Genomic DNA, 24,017 nt, shown 5'->3' on the forward strand with positions numbered 1-24,017 from the left:
CGGCCGGGAGTCCCAGGGGTCAGACCCTCAGTCATCTTACCATACAATGTATACTCACCTGTCCTCATCCCTCCCCACATCTGTACCCGCAGTGCCCAGTCCCCGCTTCCTTCTGTCATATCACCATGCCCCCTGTGCCAGACCATAGAGATGACCCTCCTCAGCCACTGGTGGCCGGGGTCAAGAGGAAGAGGCGGCCAGGGGGACCGGGCCCCAGTGTGGTGATCAGGGCAGGTGAGTATTATCTATTGATGCTGACGGGTGAAACTGTATTCTCAGTGATGTCACCGCTGATCTCTAGTGATGGATAGGCTGTATTCTCAGTGATGTCACCGCTGATCTCTAGTGATGGATAGGCTGTATTCTCAGTGATGTCACCGCTGATCTCTAGTGATGGATAGGCTGTATTCTCAGTGATGTCACTGCTGATCTCTAGTGATGGATAGGCTGTATTCTCAGTGATGTCACCGCTGATCTCTAGTGATGGATAGGCTGTATTCTCAGTGATGTCACCGCTGATCTCTAGTGATGGATAGGCTGTATTCTCAGTGATGTCACTGATCTCTAGTGATGGATAGGCTGTATTCTCAGTGATGTCACTGATCTCTAGTGATGGATAGGCTGTATTCTCAGTGATGTCACCGCTGATCTCTAGTGATGGATAGGCTGTATTCTCAGTGATATCACTGCTGATCTCTAGTGATGGATAGGCTGTATACTCAGTGATGTCACTGCTGATCTCTAGTGATGGATAGGCTGTATTCTCAGTGATGTCACCGCTGATCTCTAGTGATGGATAGGCTGTATTCTCAGTGATGTCACTGCTGATCTCTAGTGATGGATAGGCTGTATTCTCAGTGATGTCACCGCTAATGTCTAGTGATGGATAGGCTGTATTCTCAGTGATGTCACCGCTGATCTCTAGTGATGGATAGGCTGTATACTCAGTGATGTCACAGCTGATCTCTAGTGATGGATAGGCTGTATTCTCAGTGATGTCACCGCTGATCTCTAGTGATGGATAGGCTGTATTCTCAGTGATGTCACCGCTGATCTCTAGTGATGGATAGGCTGTATTCTCAGTGATATCACTGCTGATCTCTAGTGATGGATAGGCTGTATACTCAGTGATGTCACTGCTGATCTCTAGTGATGGATAGGCTGTATTCTCAGTGATGTCACCGCTGATCTCTAGTGATGGATAGGCTGTATTCTCAGTGATGTCACTGCTGATCTCTAGTGATGGATAGGCTGTATTCTCAGTGATGTCACCGCTGATCTCTAGTGATGGATAGGCTGTATACTCAGTGATGTCACAGATCTCTAGTGATGGATAGGCTGTATTCTCAGTGATGTCACAGCTGATCTCTAGTGATGGATAGGCTGTATTCTCAGTGATGTCACTGATCTCTAGTGATGGATAGGCTGTATTCTCAGTGATGTCACAGATCTCTAGTGATGGATAGGCTGTATTCTCAGTGATGTCACCGCTGATCTCTAGTGATGGATAGGCTGTATTCTCAGTGATGTCACTGCTGATCTCTAGTGATGGATAGGCTGTATTCTCAGTGATGTCACCCCTGATCTCTAGTGATGGATAGGCTGTATACTCAGTGATGTCACTGATCTCTAGTGATGGATAGGCTGTATTCTCAGTGATGTCACAGCTGATCTCTAGTGATGGATAGGCTGTATTCTCAGTGATGTCACTGCTGATCTCTAGTGATGGATAGGCTGTATTCTCAGTGATGTCACAGCTGATCTCTAGTGATGGATAGGCTGTATTCTTAGTGATGTCACAGCTGATCTCTAGTGATGGATAGGCTGTATTCTCAGTGATGTCACAGCTGATCTCTAGTGATGGATAGGCTGTATTCTTAGTGATGTCACTGATGTCTAGTGATGGATAGGCTGTATTCTTAGTGATGTCACTGATCTCTAGTAATGGATAGGCTGTATTCTCAGTGATGTCACTGATCTCTAGTGATGGATAGGCTGTATTCTCAGTGATGTCACTGATCTCTAGTGATGTATAGGCTGTATTCTCAGTGATGTCACTGCTGATCTCTAGTGATCGATAGGCTGTATTCTCAGTGATGTCACCGCTGATCTCTAGTGATGGATAGGCTGTATACTCAGTGATGTCACAGCTGATCTCTAGTGATGGATAGGCTGTATTCTCAGTGATGTCACTGATCTCTAGTGATGGATAGGCTGTATTCTCAGTGATGTCACCGCTGATCTCTAGTGATGGATAGGCTGTATTCTCAGTGATATCACTGCTGATCTCTAGTGATGGATAGGCTGTATACTCAGTGATGTCACTGCTGATCTCTAGTGATGGATAGGCTGTATTCTCAGTGATGTCACCGCTGATCTCTAGTGATGGATAGGCTGTATTCTCAGTGATGTCACTGCTGATCTCTAGTGATGGATAGGCTGTATTCTCAGTGATGTCACCGCTAATGTCTAGTGATGGATAGGCTGTATTCTCAGTGATGTCACCGCTGATCTCTAGTGATGGATAGGCTGTATACTCAGTGATGTCACAGCTGATCTCTAGTGATGGATAGGCTGTATTCTCAGTGATGTCACCGCTGATCTCTAGTGATGGATAGGCTGTATTCTCAGTGATGTCACCGCTGATCTCTAGTGATGGATAGGCTGTATTCTCAGTGATATCACTGCTGATCTCTAGTGATGGATAGGCTGTATACTCAGTGATGTCACTGCTGATCTCTAGTGATGGATAGGCTGTATTCTCAGTGATGTCACCGCTGATCTCTAGTGATGGATAGGCTGTATTCTCAGTGATGTCACTGCTGATCTCTAGTGATGGATAGGCTGTATTCTCAGTGATGTCACCGCTGATCTCTAGTGATGGATAGGCTGTATACTCAGTGATGTCACTGATCTCTAGTGATGGATAGGCTGTATTCTCAGTGATGTCACAGCTGATCTCTAGTGATGGATAGGCTGTATTCTCAGTGATGTCACTGATCTCTAGTGATGGATAGGCTGTATTCTCAGTGATGTCACAGATCTCTAGTGATGGATAGGCTGTATTCTCAGTGATGTCACCGCTGATCTCTAGTGATGGATAGGCTGTATTCTCAGTGATGTCACTGCTGATCTCTAGTGATGGATAGGCTGTATTCTCAGTGATGTCACCCCTGATCTCTAGTGATGGATAGGCTGTATACTCAGTGATGTCACTGATCTCTAGTGATGGATAGGCTGTATTCTCAGTGATGTCACAGCTGATCTCTAGTGATGGATAGGCTGTATACTCAGTGATGTCACTGATCTCTAGTGATGGATAGGCTGTATTCTCAGTGATGTCACAGCTGATCTCTAGTGATGGATAGGCTGTATTCTTAGTGATGTCACAGCTGATCTCTAGTGATGGATAGGCTGTATTCTCAGTGATGTCACAGCTGATCTCTAGTGATGGATAGGCTGTATTCTTAGTGATGTCACTGATGTCTAGTGATGGATAGGCTGTATTCTTAGTGATGTCACTGATCTCTAGTAATGGATAGGCTGTATTCTCAGTGATGTCACTGATCTCTAGTGATGGATAGGCTGTATTCTCAGTGATGTCACTGATCTCTAGTGATGTATAGGCTGTATTCTCAGTGATGTCACTGCTGATCTCTAGTGATCGATAGGCTGTATTCTCAGTGATGTCACCGCTGATCTCTAGTGATGGATAGGCTGTATTCTCAGTGATGTCACTGCTGATCTCTAGTGATGGATAGGCTGTATTCTCAGTGATGTCACCGCTGATCTCTAGTGATGGATAGGCTGTATTCTCAGTGATGTCACTGCTTTTCACCTTAAGTGTCCTCATCCTGCACCCCAAGTGTCCTTATCCTGCACCCCAAGTGTCCTTATCCTGCACCCCAAGTGTCCTTATCCTGCACCCCAAGTGTCCTTATCCTGCACCCCAAGTGTCCTTATCCTGCACCCCAAGTGTCCTTATCCTGCACCCCAAGTGTCCTCATCCTGCACCCCAAGTGTCCTCATCCTGCACCCCAAGTGTCCTCATCCTGCACCCCAAGTGTCCTCATCCTGCACCCCAAGTGTCACTATCCTGTACTCTTGGTCATTGCTTTGGTACTTGGGTGTCAGGCTGCCATTGTCCTGTCAGTGTCAGTAAATATTCTCATCACAGACGTCAGGCTGGTATAAGTTTCTGCTGTTGATGGATCCTGGCCTGTTATTGGATCCTGTTCTGCCTCTCTTTCTCTCAGTCCTCCCCATACAACCCAGTGGTATAGTGCAGCCTCCCCAGCAGTGATAGCAGACTGAGCTGTGTGAGTTGTCCGGCAGGGGGCGCTCTTACCCTCCATTTCTATAATCCTGTTATTACAGCTGTGTCACCTGTCATAGGATATGGAATACGCTGTATATTTCATGGGGATTTAGCGGGAGGATCTGCCAGACTGCACGGCCGCTGCCGGCACACAGCTTCTCAGGGTTATCACTGCCTGCTGTTCCCTCCAGTCTATATATGATATATACTGTATCCGCCATCATGTGACCCCCCCCCCAACCCGGTCCCATCCCCCACAATCACTGCTTCATAGAGAACCAGGTGCTCACAGAGCATTGTCTGCGCTGGATACAGCTGAGAGCAGGACTAGCTATGTACTATGTATCAGTCTGGAGCTCACAGAGCATTGTCTGCACTGGATACAGCTGAGAGCAGAACTAGCTATGTACAATGTATCAGTCCAGGCTCTTAGAGCTCACAGAGCATTGTCTGCGCTGGATACAGCTGAGAGCAGGACTAGCTTTGTACAATGTATCAGTCTGGAGCTCACAGAGCATTGTCTACACTGGATACAGCTGAGAGCAGGACTAGCTATGTACAATGTATCAGTATGGAGCTCACAGAGCATTGTCTACACTGGATACAGCTGAGAGCAGGACTAGCTATGTACAATGTATCAGTCTGGAGCTCACAGAGCATTGTCTACACTGGATACAGTTGAGCAGGACTAGCTATGTACAATGTATCAGTCTGGAGCTCACAGAGCATTGTCTACACTGGATACAGCTGAGAGCAGGACTAGCTATGTACAATGTATCAGTCTGGAGCTCACAGAGCATTGTCTACACTGGATACAGCTGAGAGCAGGACGAGCTATGTACAATGTATCAGTCTGGAGCTCACAGAGCATTGTCTGCACTGGATACAGCCAGGGGTTCTTTTCTCTTATTACCTGGGTAACAGTTGTAGTTGGATCCTCCCTGAGCAGTTACCGATGGCCGATCCTCACAGCACCACAGCAGCCTCTTAAAGGGATTTCAAGGTATTACCTTTACTATTGTGTATTGGTTTTACATAACAGAAAGCAATAAGTCAAAGAGACTCATCTAGTTTATAGTCCCAGTCCCTGGTGTGCAGTGGTTTATGGTCCCAGTCCCTGGTGGTCACTGGTTTATAGTCCCAGTCCCTGGTGTGCACTGGTTTATAGTCCCAGTCCCTGGTGTGCACTGGTTTATAGTCCCAGTCCCTGGTGTGCACTGGTTTATAGTCCCAGTCCCTGGTGTGCAGTGGTTTATAGTCCCAGTCCCTGGTGTGCACTGGTTTATAGTTCCAGTCCCTGGTGTGCAAAGGTTTATGGTCCCAGTCCCTGGTGTGCAGTGGTTTATAGTCCCAGTCCCTGGTGTGCAGTGGTTTATAGTCCCAGTCCCTGGTGTGCACTGGTTTATAGTCCCAGTCCCTGGTGTGCACTGGTTTATAGTCCCAGTCCCTGGTGTGCACTGGTTTATAGTCCCAGTCTCTGGTGTGCACTGGTTTATAGTCCCAGTCCCTGGTGTGCACTGGTTTATAGTCCCAGTCCCTGGTGTGCACTGGTTTATAGTCCCAGTCCCTGGTGTGCACTGGTTTATAGTCCCAGTCCCTGGTGTGCACTGGTTTATAGTCCCAGTCCCTGGTGTGCACTGGTTTATAGTTCCAGTCCCTGATGTGCAGTGGTTTATAGTCCCAGTCCCTGGTGTGCAGTGGTTTATAGTCCCAGTCCCTGGTGTGCACTGGTTTATAGTCCCAGTCCCTGGTGTGCACTGGTTTATAGTCCCAGTCCCTGGTGCGCACTGGTTAATAGTCCCAGCCCCTGGTGTGCACTGGTTTATAGTTCCAGTCCCTGGTGTGCACTGGTTTATAGTCCCAGTCCCTGGTGTGCAGTGGTTTATGGTCCCAGTCCCTGGTGTGCAGTGGTTTATGGTCCCAGTCCCTGGTGTGCAGTGGTTTATGGTCCCAGTCCCTGGTGTGCAGTGGTTTATGGTCCCAGTCCCTGGTGTGCAGTGGTTTATGGTCCCAGTCCCTGGTGTGCACTGGTTTATAGTCCCAGTCCCTGGTGTGCAGTGGTTTATGGTCCCAGTCCCTGGTGTGCAGTGGTTTATAGTCCCAGTCCCTGGTGTGCACTGGTTTATAGTCCCAGTCCCTGGTGTGCACTGGTTTATAGTCCCAGTCCCTGGTGTGTACTGGTTTATAGTCCCAGTCCCTGGTGTGCAGTGGTTTATAGTCCCAGTCCCTGGTGTGCACTGGTTTATAGTCCCAGTCCCTGGTGTGCAGTGGTTTATGGTCCCAGTCCCTGGTGTGCACTGGTTTATAGTCCCAGTCCCTGGTGTGCAGTGGTTTATGGTCCCAGTCCCTGGTGTGCAGTGGTTTATAGTCCCAGTCCCTGGTGTGCACTGGTTTATAGTCCCAGTCCCTGGTGTGCACTGGTTTATAGTCCCAGTCCCTGGTGTGCAGTGGTTTATAGTCCCAGTCCCTGGTGTGCACTGGTTTATAGTCCCAGTCCCTGGTGGTCACTGGTTTATGGTCCCAGTCCCTGGTGTGCACTGGTTTATACTCCCAGTCCCTGGTGTGCACTGTTTTATAGTCCCAGTCCCTGGTGTGCACTGGTTTATAGTCCCAGTCCCTGGTGTGCACTGGTTTATGGTCCCAGTCCCTGGTGTGCACTGGTTTATAGTCCCAGTCCCTGGTGTGCAGTGGTTTATGGTCCCAGTCCCTGGTGTGCACTGGTTTATAGTCCCAGTCCCTGGTGTGTACTGGTTTATGGTCCCAGTCCCTGGTGTGCACTGGTTTATGGTCCCAGTCCCTGGTGTGTACTGGTTTATGGTCCCAGTCTTCCTCCCGGTATATTAGTATCAGGGAGCAGCGCACGGTGCAGTCCCTTAGGACAGGGTACAGAGCGTGCCCCACACCTCGCCCCAGCTCTTTATGAGAACGCCCTGTGTCTCCTCATTTCACAGTCTGCAGAGTTCGCTGTCCATGGTTCTATGGAAATCCTGCCCGAGGCCTAATGGGAAGCACATGGCGCTGCTGCTGCCGAACGCCACGAACATCTGAGGCCCTGCAGAGGAAAGGGTTAAATGGGACATCTTCAAAGTGGGTGGAGCAAGAGCCCTCAGCAGCACAGAGTATTTAAGAGAAATGGAGGAGGGAACAGACTGGAGGTAACAGAATGGATAGTGCAAGGTCCTCCATCAGCACAGAGTATTTAAGAGAAATGTGCAGATCTTAAAGGGAGGTAACAGATTGACAAAGCAGATAGAGCAGGGTCCTCCAGCAGCACAGAGTATTTCGGGAGAGCAGTGTGCTTATCCAGGATGGAAACCTGGTTTGATATTAAAGGGGAACTCCAGGTAGAAAATGCTGCAGAAGCATATAGCATTGCTGACCTGTCTAACCAAGTTTTGAAACAACCAAAAATCCATTTGTTGTGGGGGTCTTTGTTTTGTTTTGTGTTTCTGTATTTCCTGGTTGAGCAGTTGTACTCAGTACTACAGGTTCCAGAATGCACTGCTTTCCCTCAGCTGTTTATCACAGTCCTCTACCCTGCCCATTCCCTGCCCAAAGATGTTGCAGAACATTGCAGTTTCATTGTGTTACTGAATTATTTGCAGTAATTTATGCATACCTCCCAACCGTCCCGGATTCCGCGGGACAGTCCCGTTTTCGGGGTTCTGTCCCGCAGTCCCGGAACGGCCCCCCGTGTCCCGCATTACATGTGGCCCCAGCGAAAAAAAACAATAAACCAGTAACTCACCTGTCCGCCGGTCCCAGCAGCTCCTTTCCCGGCAGAGCGCGCGCTCCTGTCATCCTCCGGGGCGGGCAGCGGGGTATACAGACACTGACTGTACCGGAAGTAATTCATGAGACGCTGCAGGTCACTTCCGGCACAGTCAGTGTCTGTATACCCCGCTGCCCGCCCCGGAGGATGACAGGAGCGCGCGCTCTGCCGGGAGAGGAGCTGCTGGGACCGGCGGACAGGTGAGTTACTGGTTTATTGTTTTTTTCGCTGGGGCCACACTAATGGGGGGTATTGGCTACTATGTGGGGCGCTATATGGGGGATTGGCTACTATATGGGGGGATTGGCTACTATGTGGGGCACTATATGGGGGGATTCGCTACTATGTGGGGCATATTTGGGGGCATTGTCTACTATGTGGGGCATATATGGGGGATTGGCTACTATGTGGGGCACTATATGGGGAATTGGCTACTATGTGGGGCATATATTGGGGCATTGGCTACTATGTGGGGCATATATGGGGATTGGCTACTATGTGGGGCATATATTGTGGATTGGATAATATGTGGGGCACTATATGGGGGGATTGTCTACTATGTGGGGCACTATATAGGGATTGGCTACTATGTGGGGCGCTATATAGGGATTGGCTACTATGTGGGGCATATATTGTGGATTGGATAATATGTGGGGCACTATATGGGGGATTGGCTACTATGTGGGGTACTATATAGGGATTGGCTACTATGTGGGGCTCTATATGGGGGCATTGGCTACTATGTGGGGCACTATGGGGGGGATTGGATACTATATTGGTCACTATATGGGGGCATTGGATACTATGTGGGGCACTATAATGGGGGATCGGATACTATATAGGGCATTTTTGGCAGGATTGAATAATGTATAGGGCACTATTCAGTCAGCAGCATGTGGTGACTGTAGGGGCGTGGCTATGGTGGGTTGCTATGGGGGCGTGGCTATGGAGGGTTGCTATGGGGGTGTGGCTATGGAGGGTTGCTATGGGGGCCGCGGCGCACATGTCCCTCTTTGCTCTTTGCAAAAGTTGGGAGGTATGATTTATGATTTCATTGTGGTCCCACCCACACAGCACACAGTTAGTACCTGTAACACCACACAGCACACAGTTAGTACCTGTAACACCACACAGCACGCTGTATTCTCTACCTGTAACACCACACAGCACTCTGTATTCTCTACCTGTAACACTACACAGCACGCTGTATTCTCTACCTGTAACACCCCACAGCACTGTATTCTCTACCTGTAACACCACACAGCACGCTGTATTCTCTACCTGTAACACCACACAGCACACTGTATTCTCTACCTGTAATACCACACAGCACAATGTATTCTCTACCTGTAACACCACACAGCACTGTATTCTCTACCTGTAATACCACACAGCACACTGTATTCTCTACCTGTAACACCACACAGCACGCTGTATTCTCTTCCTGTAACACCACACAGCACACTGTATTCTCTACCTGTAACACCACACAGCACACTGTATTCTCTACCTGTAACACCACACAGCACGCTGTATTCTCTTCCTGTAACCCCACACAGCGCTGTATTCTCTACCTGTAACATCACACAGCACTGTATTCTCTACCTGTAACACTACACAGCACGCTGTATTCTCTACCTGTAACACCACACAGCACACTGTATTCTCTACCTGTAACACCACACAGCACACTGTATTCTCTACCTGTAATACCACACAGCACTGTATTCTCTACCTGTAACATCACACAGCACTGTATTCTCTACCTGTAACACCACACAGCCCGCTGTATTCTCTACCTGTAACACCACACAGCACGCTGTATTCTCTACCTGTAACACCACACAGCACGCTGTATTCTCTGCCTGTAACACCACACAGCACGCTGTATTCTCTACCTGTAACACCACACAGCACACTGTATTCTCTACCTGTAACACCACACAGCACTGTATTCTCTTCCTGTAACACCACACAGCACACACTGTATTCTCTACCTGTAACACCACACAGCGCTGTATTCTCTACCTGTAACACCACACAGCACGCTGTATTCTCTTCCTGTAACATCACACAGCACGCTGTATTCTCTACCTGTAACACCACACAGCACGCTGTATTCTCTACCTGTAACACCACACAGCACGCTGTATTCTCTACCTGTAATACCACACAGCACTGTATTCTCTACCTGTAACACCACACAGCGCTGTATTCTCTACCTGTAACACCACACAGCACTGTATTCTCTACCTGTAACACCACACAGCACGCTGTATTCTCTTCCTGTAACACCACACAGCACTACCTGTAACACCACACAGCATGCTGTAAAGTAAAGAACTATTTGAATTTTATTTTATTTAACTTTTTTCTTTTCATTTCCACGCACATATTATGATCAAGCATGTGTTATCTTTGAAGTTAAGCCCCACAATAAGGCTCTGATCCTCTCTGCCGTTTAGCATAATTTACTTGTGTTACTGCATCATTTTTGTAAATACACTGCAGTACTGCAATGACACTCCAACATGTGTGAACACAGCCCTAATTTCACTGCACACTTCTGCACATTCAATGAAGTTGCAGCAGCTGCTTCTGGCCGGTCAGAGATGGAGAGTCACTCAGGGGATTGGGGGATCCAGCCCCGCCTCCTGTGACATCACGCCCTGCCCCCTGTCTGCATCATCAGCCTGTGCTTAGCAAACACACAATGTGAGACAGAGGCATGGGAGATTTGTCTCCTAAGGGGGAGAGCAGAAGGAGCAGGAGACAATGTGGATTGGCACAGAGGCCATTTTTTTCTATCAGCTACCAGTGTGGCAGAACCATACAGATACAATATATAGACACAGGTAACCAGGTAAGAACCAGGTAATACATTATATAGACACATCTATAAAACTTTTAATGTACTTTTCATAGAAAACAAGTTTTCCCTATCTGGAGTTCCCCTTTAAATCTTCACTTCACCTTGGATGTGTTGTCTCCTAGTCTCTATTGAATTGTCTACCAACTTTGGGCCGGTTTGGTGAGACGTGCACCCACCTATTACCTAATGATACTCTTTCTGTGCTGTTGTACTACAAGTGTGGATCCAGGGTGGAAGGGGCAGGGTTCCCAGCAGCACAGAGTATTTTAGCATATTATATATTATAGTGCTCTTTGTCAGGATGGCACTTATAGTGTGAAATCTGGGTTCGCTTGTTCAGTCGCGCTATTTTTTTTTAGCTGCTCCTAGCTGGCAGCCGTACGTCAGCCCAGAAGTGGCATGCTGGCGCTCACCAGTGATGGCTGTCAACCTGACAATGTGAGCCCATAGTGGGCCGTACTATAAGCCAATATAATCCCCCCCCCCCCCACAGGCAGGGGAGGGCGGTGGGACCGCACTGTGTGCCGCACGCCACATTGTTTAGCCTGGCACCGTCCTGCCCCATAGAACAACAAAACAAACAGGACTGTGTGAGGGTCGCGGGATCGGAGGAGGGGAAGCCGTGAGCTCACAGGAATGTGCCACAGCCCGGCCAGAAATTCACACGGACGGCAGTGGTTGCGGGGCGGAGGGGCCTTTGTAAAATGTTTCACATGACGAAACGGAATCCTGAGCCTCGCAGGACAATGATGAGAGTGTTCAATGGTGTCTCCGGGCTGGGGTTTACGAGAGGAAAATACCGCTAAAAATAACGTGTAACATACAACACCGAGCCAAGGACACTGTGCCGAGAATACATAGACATACCGTACACCATAGTAGTACTCCACTAAAAGTTATATTCGTGTATATAGGGGGCAGTATTATAGTAGTTATATTCTTGTATATAGGGGGCAGTATTATAGTAGTTATATTCTTGTATATAGGAGCAGTATTATAGTAGTTATATTCTTGTATATAGGAGCAGTATTATAGTAGGTATATTCCTGTATATAGGAGCAGTATTATAGTAGTTATATTCCTGTATATAGACAGCAGTATTATAGTAGTTATATTCCTGTATATAGGGGCAGTATTATAGTAGTTATAGTCCTGTGTATAGGAGCAGTATTATAGTATATTCTTGTATATAGGGGGCAGTATTATAGTAGTTATATTCCTGTATATAGGAGGAGTATTATAGTAGTTATATTCCTGTATATAGGAGCAGTATTATAGTAGTTATATTCCTGTATATAGGAGCAGTATTATAGTAGTTATATTCTTGTATATAGGAGGCAGTATTATAGTAGTTATATTCTTGTATATAGGAGCAGTATTATAGTAGTTATATTCCTGTATATAGGAGCAGTATTATAGTAGTTATATTCCTGTATATAGGAGCAGTATTATAGTAGTTATATTCTTGTAAATAGGAGCAGTATTATAGTAGTTATATTCCTGTATATAGGAGCAGTATTATAGTAGATATATTCCTGTATATAGGAGCAGTATTATAGTAGTTATATTCCTGTATATAGGAGCAGTATTATAGTAGTTATATTCCTGTATATAGGAGGCAGTATTATAGTAGTTATATTCCTGTATATAGGAGCAGTATTATAGCAGTTATATTCTTGTATATAGGAGCAGTATTATAGTAGTTATATTCTTGTATATAGGAGCAGTATTATAGTAGTTATATTCCTGTATATGGGGGGCAGTATTATAGTAGTTATATTCCTGTATATAGGAGCAGTATTATAGTAGTTATGGTTCAGGGAAGAAACAGAGTGCTGCACCTCACACCTATGGCTGATACTAGTGCCGCTAGGCTAAATAAAAAAACACATCAGAATTTTGTGTATGAATTGATCAAGCCATACTGCCCCATGTACCTTGTGCCGGTATCTGATACACATGGGTCCCTACACTAAGTCCACACCGTGCCAGTCAGTGGCCACCAACCCCGCAGGCGCGCACAGTCAGGGAACGGGGACCATGGGACGGCCCTGCGACCCCCATGTCACAGGACCAGACCCAAAAACACCACACCAGAACCCGGCCAGCACCGCCGGCGGAGAAGGTCGCCCCCAAGCAGCACAAGTCTGGATAAGGTATTGCGCTCACCATAGCTGCGGCAAACAGAATGGGAAAAAAACAGGAGGGATTAAAACCATGTGCACTCAGGTGTCTCCTGCTAATTGCGGTCATGTGGGTCTCACCAGGAGGTTTTCCCTCTCTGAACAGCTTGCACTCCTTTATAAGACCCACATGACCAAAATTAGCAGGATATGCCTGTGCTCACATGTCTGGACCCTATGTCTTCCCCATTCTGTGAGAGCAGCAATGGTAAGTGTAATACTATATCCATACTTGTGTCGTTTGGGGGCAGCCTTCCCCGCCGGTGGTGCTGGCTCGGTTTTGGTGGGGCTTTTTGGGTCTGGTCCTGTGACATTGGGGTTGCAGGGCCGTTCCATGGCCTCCCTTCCCTGCATGTGCACGCTTTGCGGGGTTGGCGGTCGCTGACCGACACGGTGTGGAGTTAGCGTAGGGACCCGTGTGGACCAGAGGACCTGCGCGGTGGTACACGGGGCAATATGGCTTGATCAATTCATATACAGACACTCTGGTGTTGATTTTTAATATAGGCCTAGCGGCATTAGTATCAGCCATAGATGGGATGTGCAGCGGTTCCATTCTCTCCAGTTCGTGTATTATAGTAGTTATATTCCTGTATATAGGAGCAGTATTATAGTAGTTATATTCCTGTATATAGGAGCAGTATTATAGTAGTTATATTCCTGTATATAGGAGCAGTATTATAGTAGTTACATTCTTGTATATAGGGGCAGTATTATAGTAGTTATATTCTTGTATATAGGGAGCAGTGTTATAGTAGTTATAGTCTTGTATATAGGAGGCAGTATTATAGTCTTTATATTCCTGTATATAGGAGGCAGTATTATAGTAGTTATATTCTTGTATATAGGAGGCAGTATTATAGTAGTTATATTCCTGTATATAGGAGCAGTATTATAGTAGTTATATTCTTGTATATAGGAGCAGTATTATAGTAGTTATATTCCTGTATATAGGGGCAGTATTATAGTAGTTATATTTAAGTGAGCATTTTTTGTTGCTTTAACAATCACTGATAAGGACGGCCACAATGTTGGTGAAGCTTTTATCCTGCTGGCTATTGTTGAGACAACTATAATTCTCTGGGACTTCTGACAAAGTTTCCATGTCTTCATGTCTTGGATGGTGACCAGTGAATATGACTCTGGATGCACAATATTTTATTTCCTTACAGTTTTGCTACGAGGTCCAGGAGGTTTGATCAGTGTCAGCCATGCTCAGTCACTACCACTAAAGGACCCAACCCCATTGCGGATTACAATATTTCTGGAGTTGGCCATATTTTCTTCCATTTGATAACTTATATCTCCCCATGGAATATAACTGAATGTGAAGTATCGGGAGTCATCTTTTCCAGTGGATTACAGCTCTGTGGATTATAATTGTATTTTATCTATGGAATTAATACTGTTCAAGTAGTTTATGGATTACGTCTTCAATGTATCTTATGGACTTCGAGCACCTCATGATGGATTACAAGACTCAACCCAACTGGGACTGATGTATAGAGGTATTATCCGTTATTAAGGGGGTGGATACAAGGAGGAGACCTTGTGAACACTTTACTCTGAGCCTTCGTGACTATGTCCTCCACAGGACATGTAAGAATTAAGGAGAGTACTGTAACAAATGTGGACATTACCTAGGCCAACCAACAAGAATGACCGCCATCTTGCATTGTGGACTTGTTTTTCAGAACCAAGACGTTACCTTTGCTATTAAGTAACTATTATGTAGTGAGTGACACCCCACAGTACAGCTCATGTTGGGGGTTGTCGTGGACAATGAATAGAATGTAGTAGAATTGTATTATGGTCACGTCCACAGGTTGCGTAATGTTTGGAGTTGTAGTGTTCTATGTTTAGAGTACAATGGTATTTTATTATAGTGATTCCCAGAATTACTTTGGAACGTGTAATGATCTGTTTTTTTTTTATGTGTTGTAGGTCCAGATATGTTCTGTTTATTTCACGGGAAGAAGTATGGCCCTGGAGAAAGCTGGCATCCGTACCTCGAACCCCAAGGAATTGTATATTGCATACGGTGCACTTGTTCTGAGGTATGTCTGTGCGCTCCCAATAGTGATTGACCACCAGGAAGCAGCTGACACCTACCAGTTAGTATCAGGTATCCACTTGTACATAGGTAGAAACCACTAGTCAAGAGCTCATATGCAGAATCCACCACCCAACTGATGGTGACCAACAACCAAGTGTAGTATTAAAGCGAACTTGCCAAAAGTTCATATTCCAAACGTTCATCCAAACCCGAACGTTCGACATTTGGCCCCAAGATGGAGAAGTTGGATGCCAACCTAGGGAGTCCTCGAAAACATGAATACAGCCATAGACTGAATCCATGTTATCCTGGCAGCCTTCGGGCGGCAGTATCCAACTTCTCCATCTCAGAGTCAAATGCTAAGCTTTCGGGTTTAGATGAACATTGTGGAACCTGAAAGTTTAGCAACTAGTAATAACAACCAACCCATAGCTAGAAGCAACTGGACAATAGCTGGTAACCAACAACCAATAAATTGTGGGTAACAAACAGCATATGGCAAAAAAATGCAGACTAATAGCTGGTAACCAGGAATAGGTGATACCTACTAAGAAGTAACAAGCAATTCGTAACCATTGACTACCAACCAGTAGCTATACCCTGCACTCAGTAGAAACCACAAGCCAATAGCTGGTAACCACCATTAGCCAACAGATAGTAACTAACAACTAATCTACCAATAAGTAGCTAGATTGTATTCACCAACCAATAGCTGCTATCCACCAGTGAGTATCTAGAAACCACCAACAGATAGGAACCACCAGCCACCAACAGATAGGAACCACCAGCCACCAACTGTAAACCAATAGCCACCAACCAAAAGATAGAAACCACCAACCAATAGCTAGAAACAACCAACCAATGGCTAGGAACTACCAATCAAGAGATAATAACCACCAACCAATAGATAGGAAACACTAACCAATAGCTAGGAACTACAAACCAATAGATAATTACCACCAACTAATAGATAGGAACCACCAACCAATAGCAACAACCAACCAATAGATGGGAACCACCAACCAATAGATGGAAATCACCAACAAATAGATGGGAACTCCCAACCAATAGATGATGGGAACTCCCAACCAATAGATGATGGGAACTCCCAACCAATAGATGATGGGAACTCCCAACCAATAGATGATGGGAACTCCCAACCAATAGATGATGGGAACTCCCAACCAACAGATGATGGGAACTCCCAACCAATAGATGATGGGAACTCCAAACCAATAGATGATGGGAGCTCCCAACCAACAGATGATGGGAACTCCCAACCAATAGATGATGGGAACTCCCAACCAATAGATGATGGGAACTCCCAACCAATAGATGATGGAAACTCCCAACCAACAGATGATGGGAACTCCCAACCAACAGATGATGGGAACTCCCAACCAATAGATGATGGGAACTCCCAACCAATAGATGATGGGAACTCCCAACCAATAGATGATGGGAACTCCCAACCAATAGATGATGGGAACTCCCAACCGAACTCCCAACCAACAGATGATGGGAACTCCCAACCAACAGATGATGGGAACTCCCAACCAACAGATGATGGGAACTCCCAACCAATAGATGATGGGAACTCCAAACCAATAGATGATGGGAACTCCCAACCAATAGATGATGGGAACTCCCAACCAATAGATGATGGGAACTCCCAACCGAACTCCCAACCAATAGATGATGGGAACTCCCAACCAACAGATGATGGGAACTCCCAACCAACAGATGATGGGAACTCCCAACCAACAGATGATGGGAACTCCCAACCAACAGATGATGGGAACTCCCAACCAACAGATGATGGGAACTCCCAACCAACAGATGATGGGAACTCCCAACCAATAGATGATGGGAACTCCCAACCGAACTCCCAACCAACAGATGATGGGAACTCCCAACCAACAGATGATGGGAACTCCCAACCAACAGATGATGGGAACTCCCAACCAACAGATGATGGGAACTCCCAACCAACAGATGATGGGAACTCCCAACCAATAGATGATGGGAACTCCCAACCAATAGATGATGGGAACTCCCAACCAATAGATGATGGGAACTCCCAACCAATAGATGATGGGAACTCCCAACCAATAGATAGGAACCAACAACCCATAGCTAAAAACCACAGACCAATAGCAGGTACCCACCAATCTGTACACAGAAACTGTCACCAGCTGTCATGGTGCCTGAATATTGGGAGAAGAATTCCAGTTTGGACCCAGGGGCTCTTACCTTTCACCCTCCTCCCATCCCGACATCACATGATGTATCCACTATGGCAGCTTTATTGCCGCCCATCTCGCCTTATCAACATGATTTCCTCCAGGAACAGCGCCCCACCTGTCCATAGCGGGAGCTCTTGTTAGTGAATGGGGCTGAGCTGCAATACCACACACAACCTCTGGAACAGAATGGCGCTGTTTTTGGCTGAAGTTATCAGTCGGCACAGATGTTCTGAGTTGTTAGGCGAGGGAGCAGCCTTCCCGGCAGTGACGGTGTTAACCCTCAGTCACGGAGACCGCGGTACACTAACACACTGCCCTATTCTTTGCTTTCGGTCCCTTTACAAGCCCCGATGTTTCTGTTGCTAATCCCATTCCCTGAGCGGAGCCGCGGAGACTGAACAAGGCCTCATTCATGAGCGGCGGAGACTGCGGTGCCCGCTGCCAGACACTCGCCAGCTTATTGATAAAGAGACAGCCACCACCTCACCCGTTCTCGATGACACCAGAGCAGCCACCGACCCCATGGGGGCGGGGGGGTGACACTTCTGCATCCCGCCCAGACACGGCGCTGACATCACTTGGCTCCTGCTCCGCAGACACATTAATTGCAGCTACTTTATAATAATTCTCTGTATTACGGGCGGCTGGTAGAGGCACACATGGCGCTATTGTCTGCGACTGCCGGACTTTATATGGAAAATGTCCCAAAAGTCTCAAGACTGAGACATCTCAGGGCTATCCCAGTCCCCGTATCGGAAGGGGGGGGGGGGGATTGCGGAGGGTTTCCAGTTATTGTCAGTAGAGGCTGGAGACTGCTCACAGCTGAGGCTTTGTTACAATTGTATCCAGTGTAATGCAGCTGTATATTCCTCTGTGTCCAGCAGGGCGGCAGTGTCAGCTGCTACAGAATAAAGTGTCCCGTCCTGCACTGTGTGCACACTGTCACAGACCCTCAGCAGTGCTGCCCCCGATGTGTAGGTGAGTCGACAGTCTGTATACCCCAGGGTACATGCATGATGGGAGGTGTAATCTTGCTATATCTGTAATGGATTGGGGGGAGGTGTGGAGCAGGGGATTGTGGGAAAGGTAAAGTGATTAACATTGTACAAAGTACAACCTAATTGTATCAACTTAAAGTAGTACTCCGGAGGGGAAACAAATCAGATCAGAAAGTTATACAGATTAGTAAATTACTTCTTTTTAAAACAAATCTTTTTAAAACCAGTCTTCCAGTACTTATTAGCTGCTGTATGTCCTGCAGGAAGTGGTGTTTTCTCTCCAGTCTGACACAGTGCTCTCTGCTGCCACCTCTGTCCATGTCAGGAACTGTCCAGAGCAGTAACAAATCCCCATAGAAAACCTCTCCTGCTCTGGACAGTTCCTGACATGGACAGAGGTGGCAGCAGAGAGCGCTGTGTCAGACTGGGAGAGAATACACCACTTCTTGCAGGACATACAGCAGCTGATAAGTACTGGAAGACTGGAGATTTTTAAATAGAAGTAATTTACTAATCTGTATACCTTTCTCTAATTTCAGGACCATGATGCATTGAGGCAAAGAAAGTAATTTAGTCCATAAGTCCTGGGTTAAGGGAAACCTGCGGCCCTGAAGCTGATGCAAAACTACAACTCCCATCATGCCTGGCTCCAGCTACTCTAAAACTACAACTCCCATCATGCCTGGCTCCAGCTACTCTAAAACTACAACTCCCATCATGGTTGGCTGTCCATGCATGATGGGAGTTGTAGTTTTTTACTAGCTGGAGCCAGGCATGATGGGAGTTATAGATTTGCACCAACTAGAGCCAATCATGATGGGAGTTGTAGATTTGCACTAGCTGAAGCCAAGCATGATGGGGGTTGTAGTTCTGTACCAGCTGAGGGGCTGAAGGTTCCCCACCCCTGTCCTAGAGCTCTGGGTCATGGTGCTTGCTGTTAGTGAATAGGGTGGGGCAGTCCTCTTTACACGCACAGCCCGCTCTGACCTCTTACAGCTGAGGGTTTGTTACAGTTGTTTCCTATCTAGATGAGGTATATAGATGTTCAGCAGAGATAACAGCAAGCAGAGATGCTGTAAATGGTGAGACATTCTGTGATGGTGCGGTGTCCTCTTCTCCACAGAGACACACTCCCCCTCGGGTCTGCGGGCCCCCCCTAAGGTGTGTCAGCACAACGGGACCACCTACCAGCAGGGCGAGATGTTCACCACCCAGGAGCTGTTCCCGTCCCGGCAGTCCAACCAGTGTGTGCAGTGCAGCTGCTCGGTGAGTGGCCCGGATACATCTGATTGCTGTCACTGAATAGAAACATTCACCATCATGTCCTGATACTTCTCACAGCTTAGGGTTTGTTACATCGTATCCACAGTCAGACCCCAGACTGATACCTGTAAAAGCTCTGCTCTCACAGCTGAGGGTTTGTTACAGGCGTTTCCCTCAGCAGCATACAGTTCATTCCCAGTGTATCAGTACAGGAAGACTATACAGTTTGGGGGATCACCTGAGATGGGTATTATTCTAACAAACCCTCAGCTATGAAAAGTGTTAGAGGCCTTTTACACATACAGATAAATCGCTTAAAGGGGTATTCCACTCAAACATAACTTATGTTGCTGCCCATGGTGAGACTAACAATTCCTTCCATACTTGTTATTATTTATTCAGTCTCCTTCCTGAAGACACACAAATCTGTGTGTGAGCCTTTCTCTCTGTCTCCCCCCTCCTCCCCCCTCCCTTCTGAGACAGCTGATGTAAACAAGTTCCTGGCAGGCTGTATCTGCAACATTGTAGCTTCTTTGTAATGCTGGGAGGGTTAATCACAGTGAGTACATCAGCAACTTGACCTTAGAATAACCTTCCCAGCATTACAATGAAGCTACAATGTTGCAGATAAAGCCTGCCAGGGACTTATTTACATCAGAAGGTGGCGGGGGAGGGGGAGACAGAGAGAAGAGCTCACACACAGATTTTTGTGTCTTCAGCAGAAATAATTGCTTAATATGATTTTAATTGCGTTTGTATATATTCTGTGAATGATCGTAATCTGTGAACGACTGGGACGAACCCATCTGCCGAATATCAGCGACCAACACGATTTTGTGGCATGTTGAGAGAGCACGATTACCGATTTATCGCTCATCGTTTCAGGGTTATCTGTATTTATGTTGGCAGATAATCGCTGAATTTCGATTGTTATTGTGAATTGAGCGTCTCATTAGCTCGGCGGGCGGCTTATACACCTGCTGGCTATGTATTCTGTGCCGCTCCTCCCTGGCTACCTGGAAAAGTTGGATCCAGTCCTGGGAGAAGTTTCCCAGGACTAGATCCAGCTTTTCTAGGTACCCAGGGAGGAGCGGCACAGAATTCAAAACCAGCAGGTGTATAAGCCGCCCGCCGAGCTAATGAGGTGCTCAATTCATTATTACTGTATCTGTACTGTAAATTCGCTCGTCTATCGGCTTCAGGATATAAACAATGATGTTTCCATTCACTGACGAATACAGATATATCCATCTCATAGCTGTGCCCGTAAGGGTTGTCACCATAGTCATGGAGCCATTACTGTGCCCATAAGGGTTGTCACTATAGTCATGAAGTTATATAGGTGCCCGTCAGGGCCGGATTAAGGTTGGTGGAGGCCCTGGGCAAAAATTTTGTTGGGGCCCCCCCCCCATTTTTTTCCCCCAAATATATCCCATACAGCGATCTATACAGGTGGCTACTTACTGTAGCAGACTTAGCACCTACCCCTCCTCACTCCTGGCTGTGTGGCTCAGCATCCTCCTCTGTTTTGCATGTGATGGTCACTACAGGCTGCAGTCCAGAGGAAGATGCCAGGCCCTAGAGACAGGACGGGGGAGGGGTGTATTCCCACTCGGGGTGTATTCCCACTTTGTGTTTATGTTAATAATGCAATGCGAGAACATAGCACTTCAGTACTTTCTGTGCTCTCCTGCCCCCTGTGTCAGCCCCCACAGCAGCAGATGCAGATGTGAATCGCTGAAGGAACCTGGACTTGCAAGTCTAAGTCCCATCTGCAGTTCCCAACCATGTACACTACCTGAAGCAGTAAGGAGCAACCAGAAAGTACTTAAAGGCTGTGTAGAATATATAGCAAATATGGTACATGTGAACGTACCCTAAGGATTAAAATACATAGCTGTGTGCAGCCCATGATATGGCATATATAGCCTGTGTGCAGCATATGACATACATAGGATATACACCATATGCTGCACACAGGCTATATACCATACACTGCTCTCAGGCTATATATCATATGCTGCACACAGGCTATATATCATCCACTGCTCTCAGGCTATACTGTATATCATATGCTGCACACAGACTATATACAGTATATACCATATGCTGCACACAGGCTATATGACATATGCTGCACACAGACTATATACAGTATATACCATATGCTGCACACAGACTATATACAGTATATACCATATGCTGCACACAGGCTATATATCATACACTGCTCTCAGGTTATATATCATATGCTGCACACAGACTATATATCATCCACTGCTGTCAGGCTATATATCATATGCTGCACACAGGCTATATACAGTATATACCATATGCTGCACACAGGCTATATACAGTATATACCATATGCTGCACACAGGCTATATACAGTATATACCATATGCTGCACACAGGCTATATACAGTATATACCACATGCTGCACACAGGCTATATACAGTATATACCATATGCTGCACACAGGCTATATACAGTATATACCATATGCTGCACACAGGCTATATACAGTATATACCATATGCTGCACACAGGCTATATACAGTATATACCATATGCTGCACACAGGCTATATACAGTATATACCATATGCTGCACACAGGCTATATACAGTATATACCATATGCTGCACACAGGCTATATACAGTATATACCATATGCTGCACACAGGCTATATACAGTATATACCATATGCTGCACACAGGCTATATACAGTATATACCATATGCTGCACACAGGCTATATACAGTATATACCATATGCTGCACACAGGCTATATACAGTATATACCATATGCTGCACACAGACTATATACAGTATATACCATATGCTGCACACAGGCTATATACAGTATATACTATATGCTGCACACAGACTATATACAGTATATACCATATGCTGCACACAGGCTATATACCACATGCTGCACACAGACTGTATACAGTATATACCATATGCTGCACACAGACTATATACAGTATATACCATATGCTGCACACAGGCTATATACAGTATATACCTTATGCTGCACCCAGAGTATATACAGTATATACCATATGCTGCACACAGGCTATATACAGTATATACCATATGCTGCACACAGGCTATATACAGTATATACCATATGCTGCACACAGGCTATATACAGTATATACCATATGCTGCACACAGGCTATATACAGTATATACCATATGCTGCACACAGGCTATATACAGTATATACCATATGCTGCACACAGGCTATATACAGTATATACCATATGCTGCACACAGGCTATATATCATATGCTGCACACAGACTATATACAGTATATACCACATGCTGCACACAGACTGTATACAGTATATACCATATGCTGCACACAGACTACAGAATTATTTTCTCATGCAGTTTTGCCACAATTTCAGCTGATACAGTAAAACTCTGCTATTAAAAAGCAGCGTGTGTATTATGGCAAAGAGCAATATTTCCCTTTTCACTTCAGGGCCCCCTACCAAATAGTTTTCTACAAAAAAACAAAAAAAAAACATGTAATTTAGTGACTCACAGGTGACGTCTTCTTTAATCTCAGGTGTCACTTTCCTTTTCCTCCAGGATGATTTCTTGCAGCTACAATTCTTCTCTTTACAACCTGCAAGACAAACATCTCAGGCTCCGCACATTTCCTTCAATTTCCTTCCCTTTTTTCTTAATGAGTGTGTGGGTTGTCCCCTGTATGTAGCATCCCCTGCTGTGCTCCCATATAGTAATAATGTCCCCTGTGCCCACATATAGTAATAATATCTCCTGTTGTGCCTCCGTATAGTAATAAAGTCCTCATGTTGTGCCCACCTATAGTAATATTGCCCCCTGCTGTGCCATCATATAGTAATAATGTCCAGCCCTGCTGTGCCCCCTGCTGTAATGTGCCCCCATAGTATATACCCCCTGCTCTAATGTGCCTCCATAGTATATGGCCCATGCTCTGATATGTGTCCCCATACATAGTATATACCCCTGTTCTGATATGTGTCTCCATCAGAATGTGCTCTGATGTGCCCCCATAGTATATGCCCCCTTACATAGTATATGCCCCCTGCTCTGATATGTGTCCCCATACATAGTATATACCCCCTGCTCTAATGTGCCCCCATAGTATATACCACCTTCTCGAATGTGCCCCCATAGTATATGCCCCCTGCTCTGATATGTGACCCCATACATAGTACAGTATATACCCCCTGCTCTGATATGTGTCCCCATACATAGTATATACCCCATGCTGTAATGTCCTCCATAGTATAATACCCCTG

General features: G+C 46.1%; 1 protein-coding gene across 2 annotated transcripts in view; it reads left to right on the plus strand.

The window, feature by feature from the left end:
* The window catches only part of CHRDL2 (chordin like 2), a 59,952-nt gene that overhangs the window by 9,795 nt on the left and 26,140 nt on the right, over nt 1-24,017 (plus strand). Inside the window, exons 2-4 of one of the 2 annotated variants that reach the window (XM_069971920.1) lie at nt 15,090-15,202; nt 18,329-18,425; nt 19,569-19,711. In XM_069971920.1, the coding sequence (XP_069828021.1) occupies nt 15,090-15,202; nt 18,329-18,425; nt 19,569-19,711 (353 nt within the window). The remainder of the gene's footprint in view (nt 1-15,089; nt 15,203-18,328; nt 18,426-19,568; nt 19,712-24,017) is intronic. The other variant, XM_069971921.1, reaches the window with a different exon arrangement.

The sequence above is a fragment of the Dendropsophus ebraccatus genome, chromosome 5 (genome assembly GCF_027789765.1).
Source record: "Dendropsophus ebraccatus isolate aDenEbr1 chromosome 5, aDenEbr1.pat, whole genome shotgun sequence".
NCBI classification, from domain to species: domain Eukaryota; kingdom Metazoa; phylum Chordata; class Amphibia; order Anura; family Hylidae; genus Dendropsophus; species Dendropsophus ebraccatus.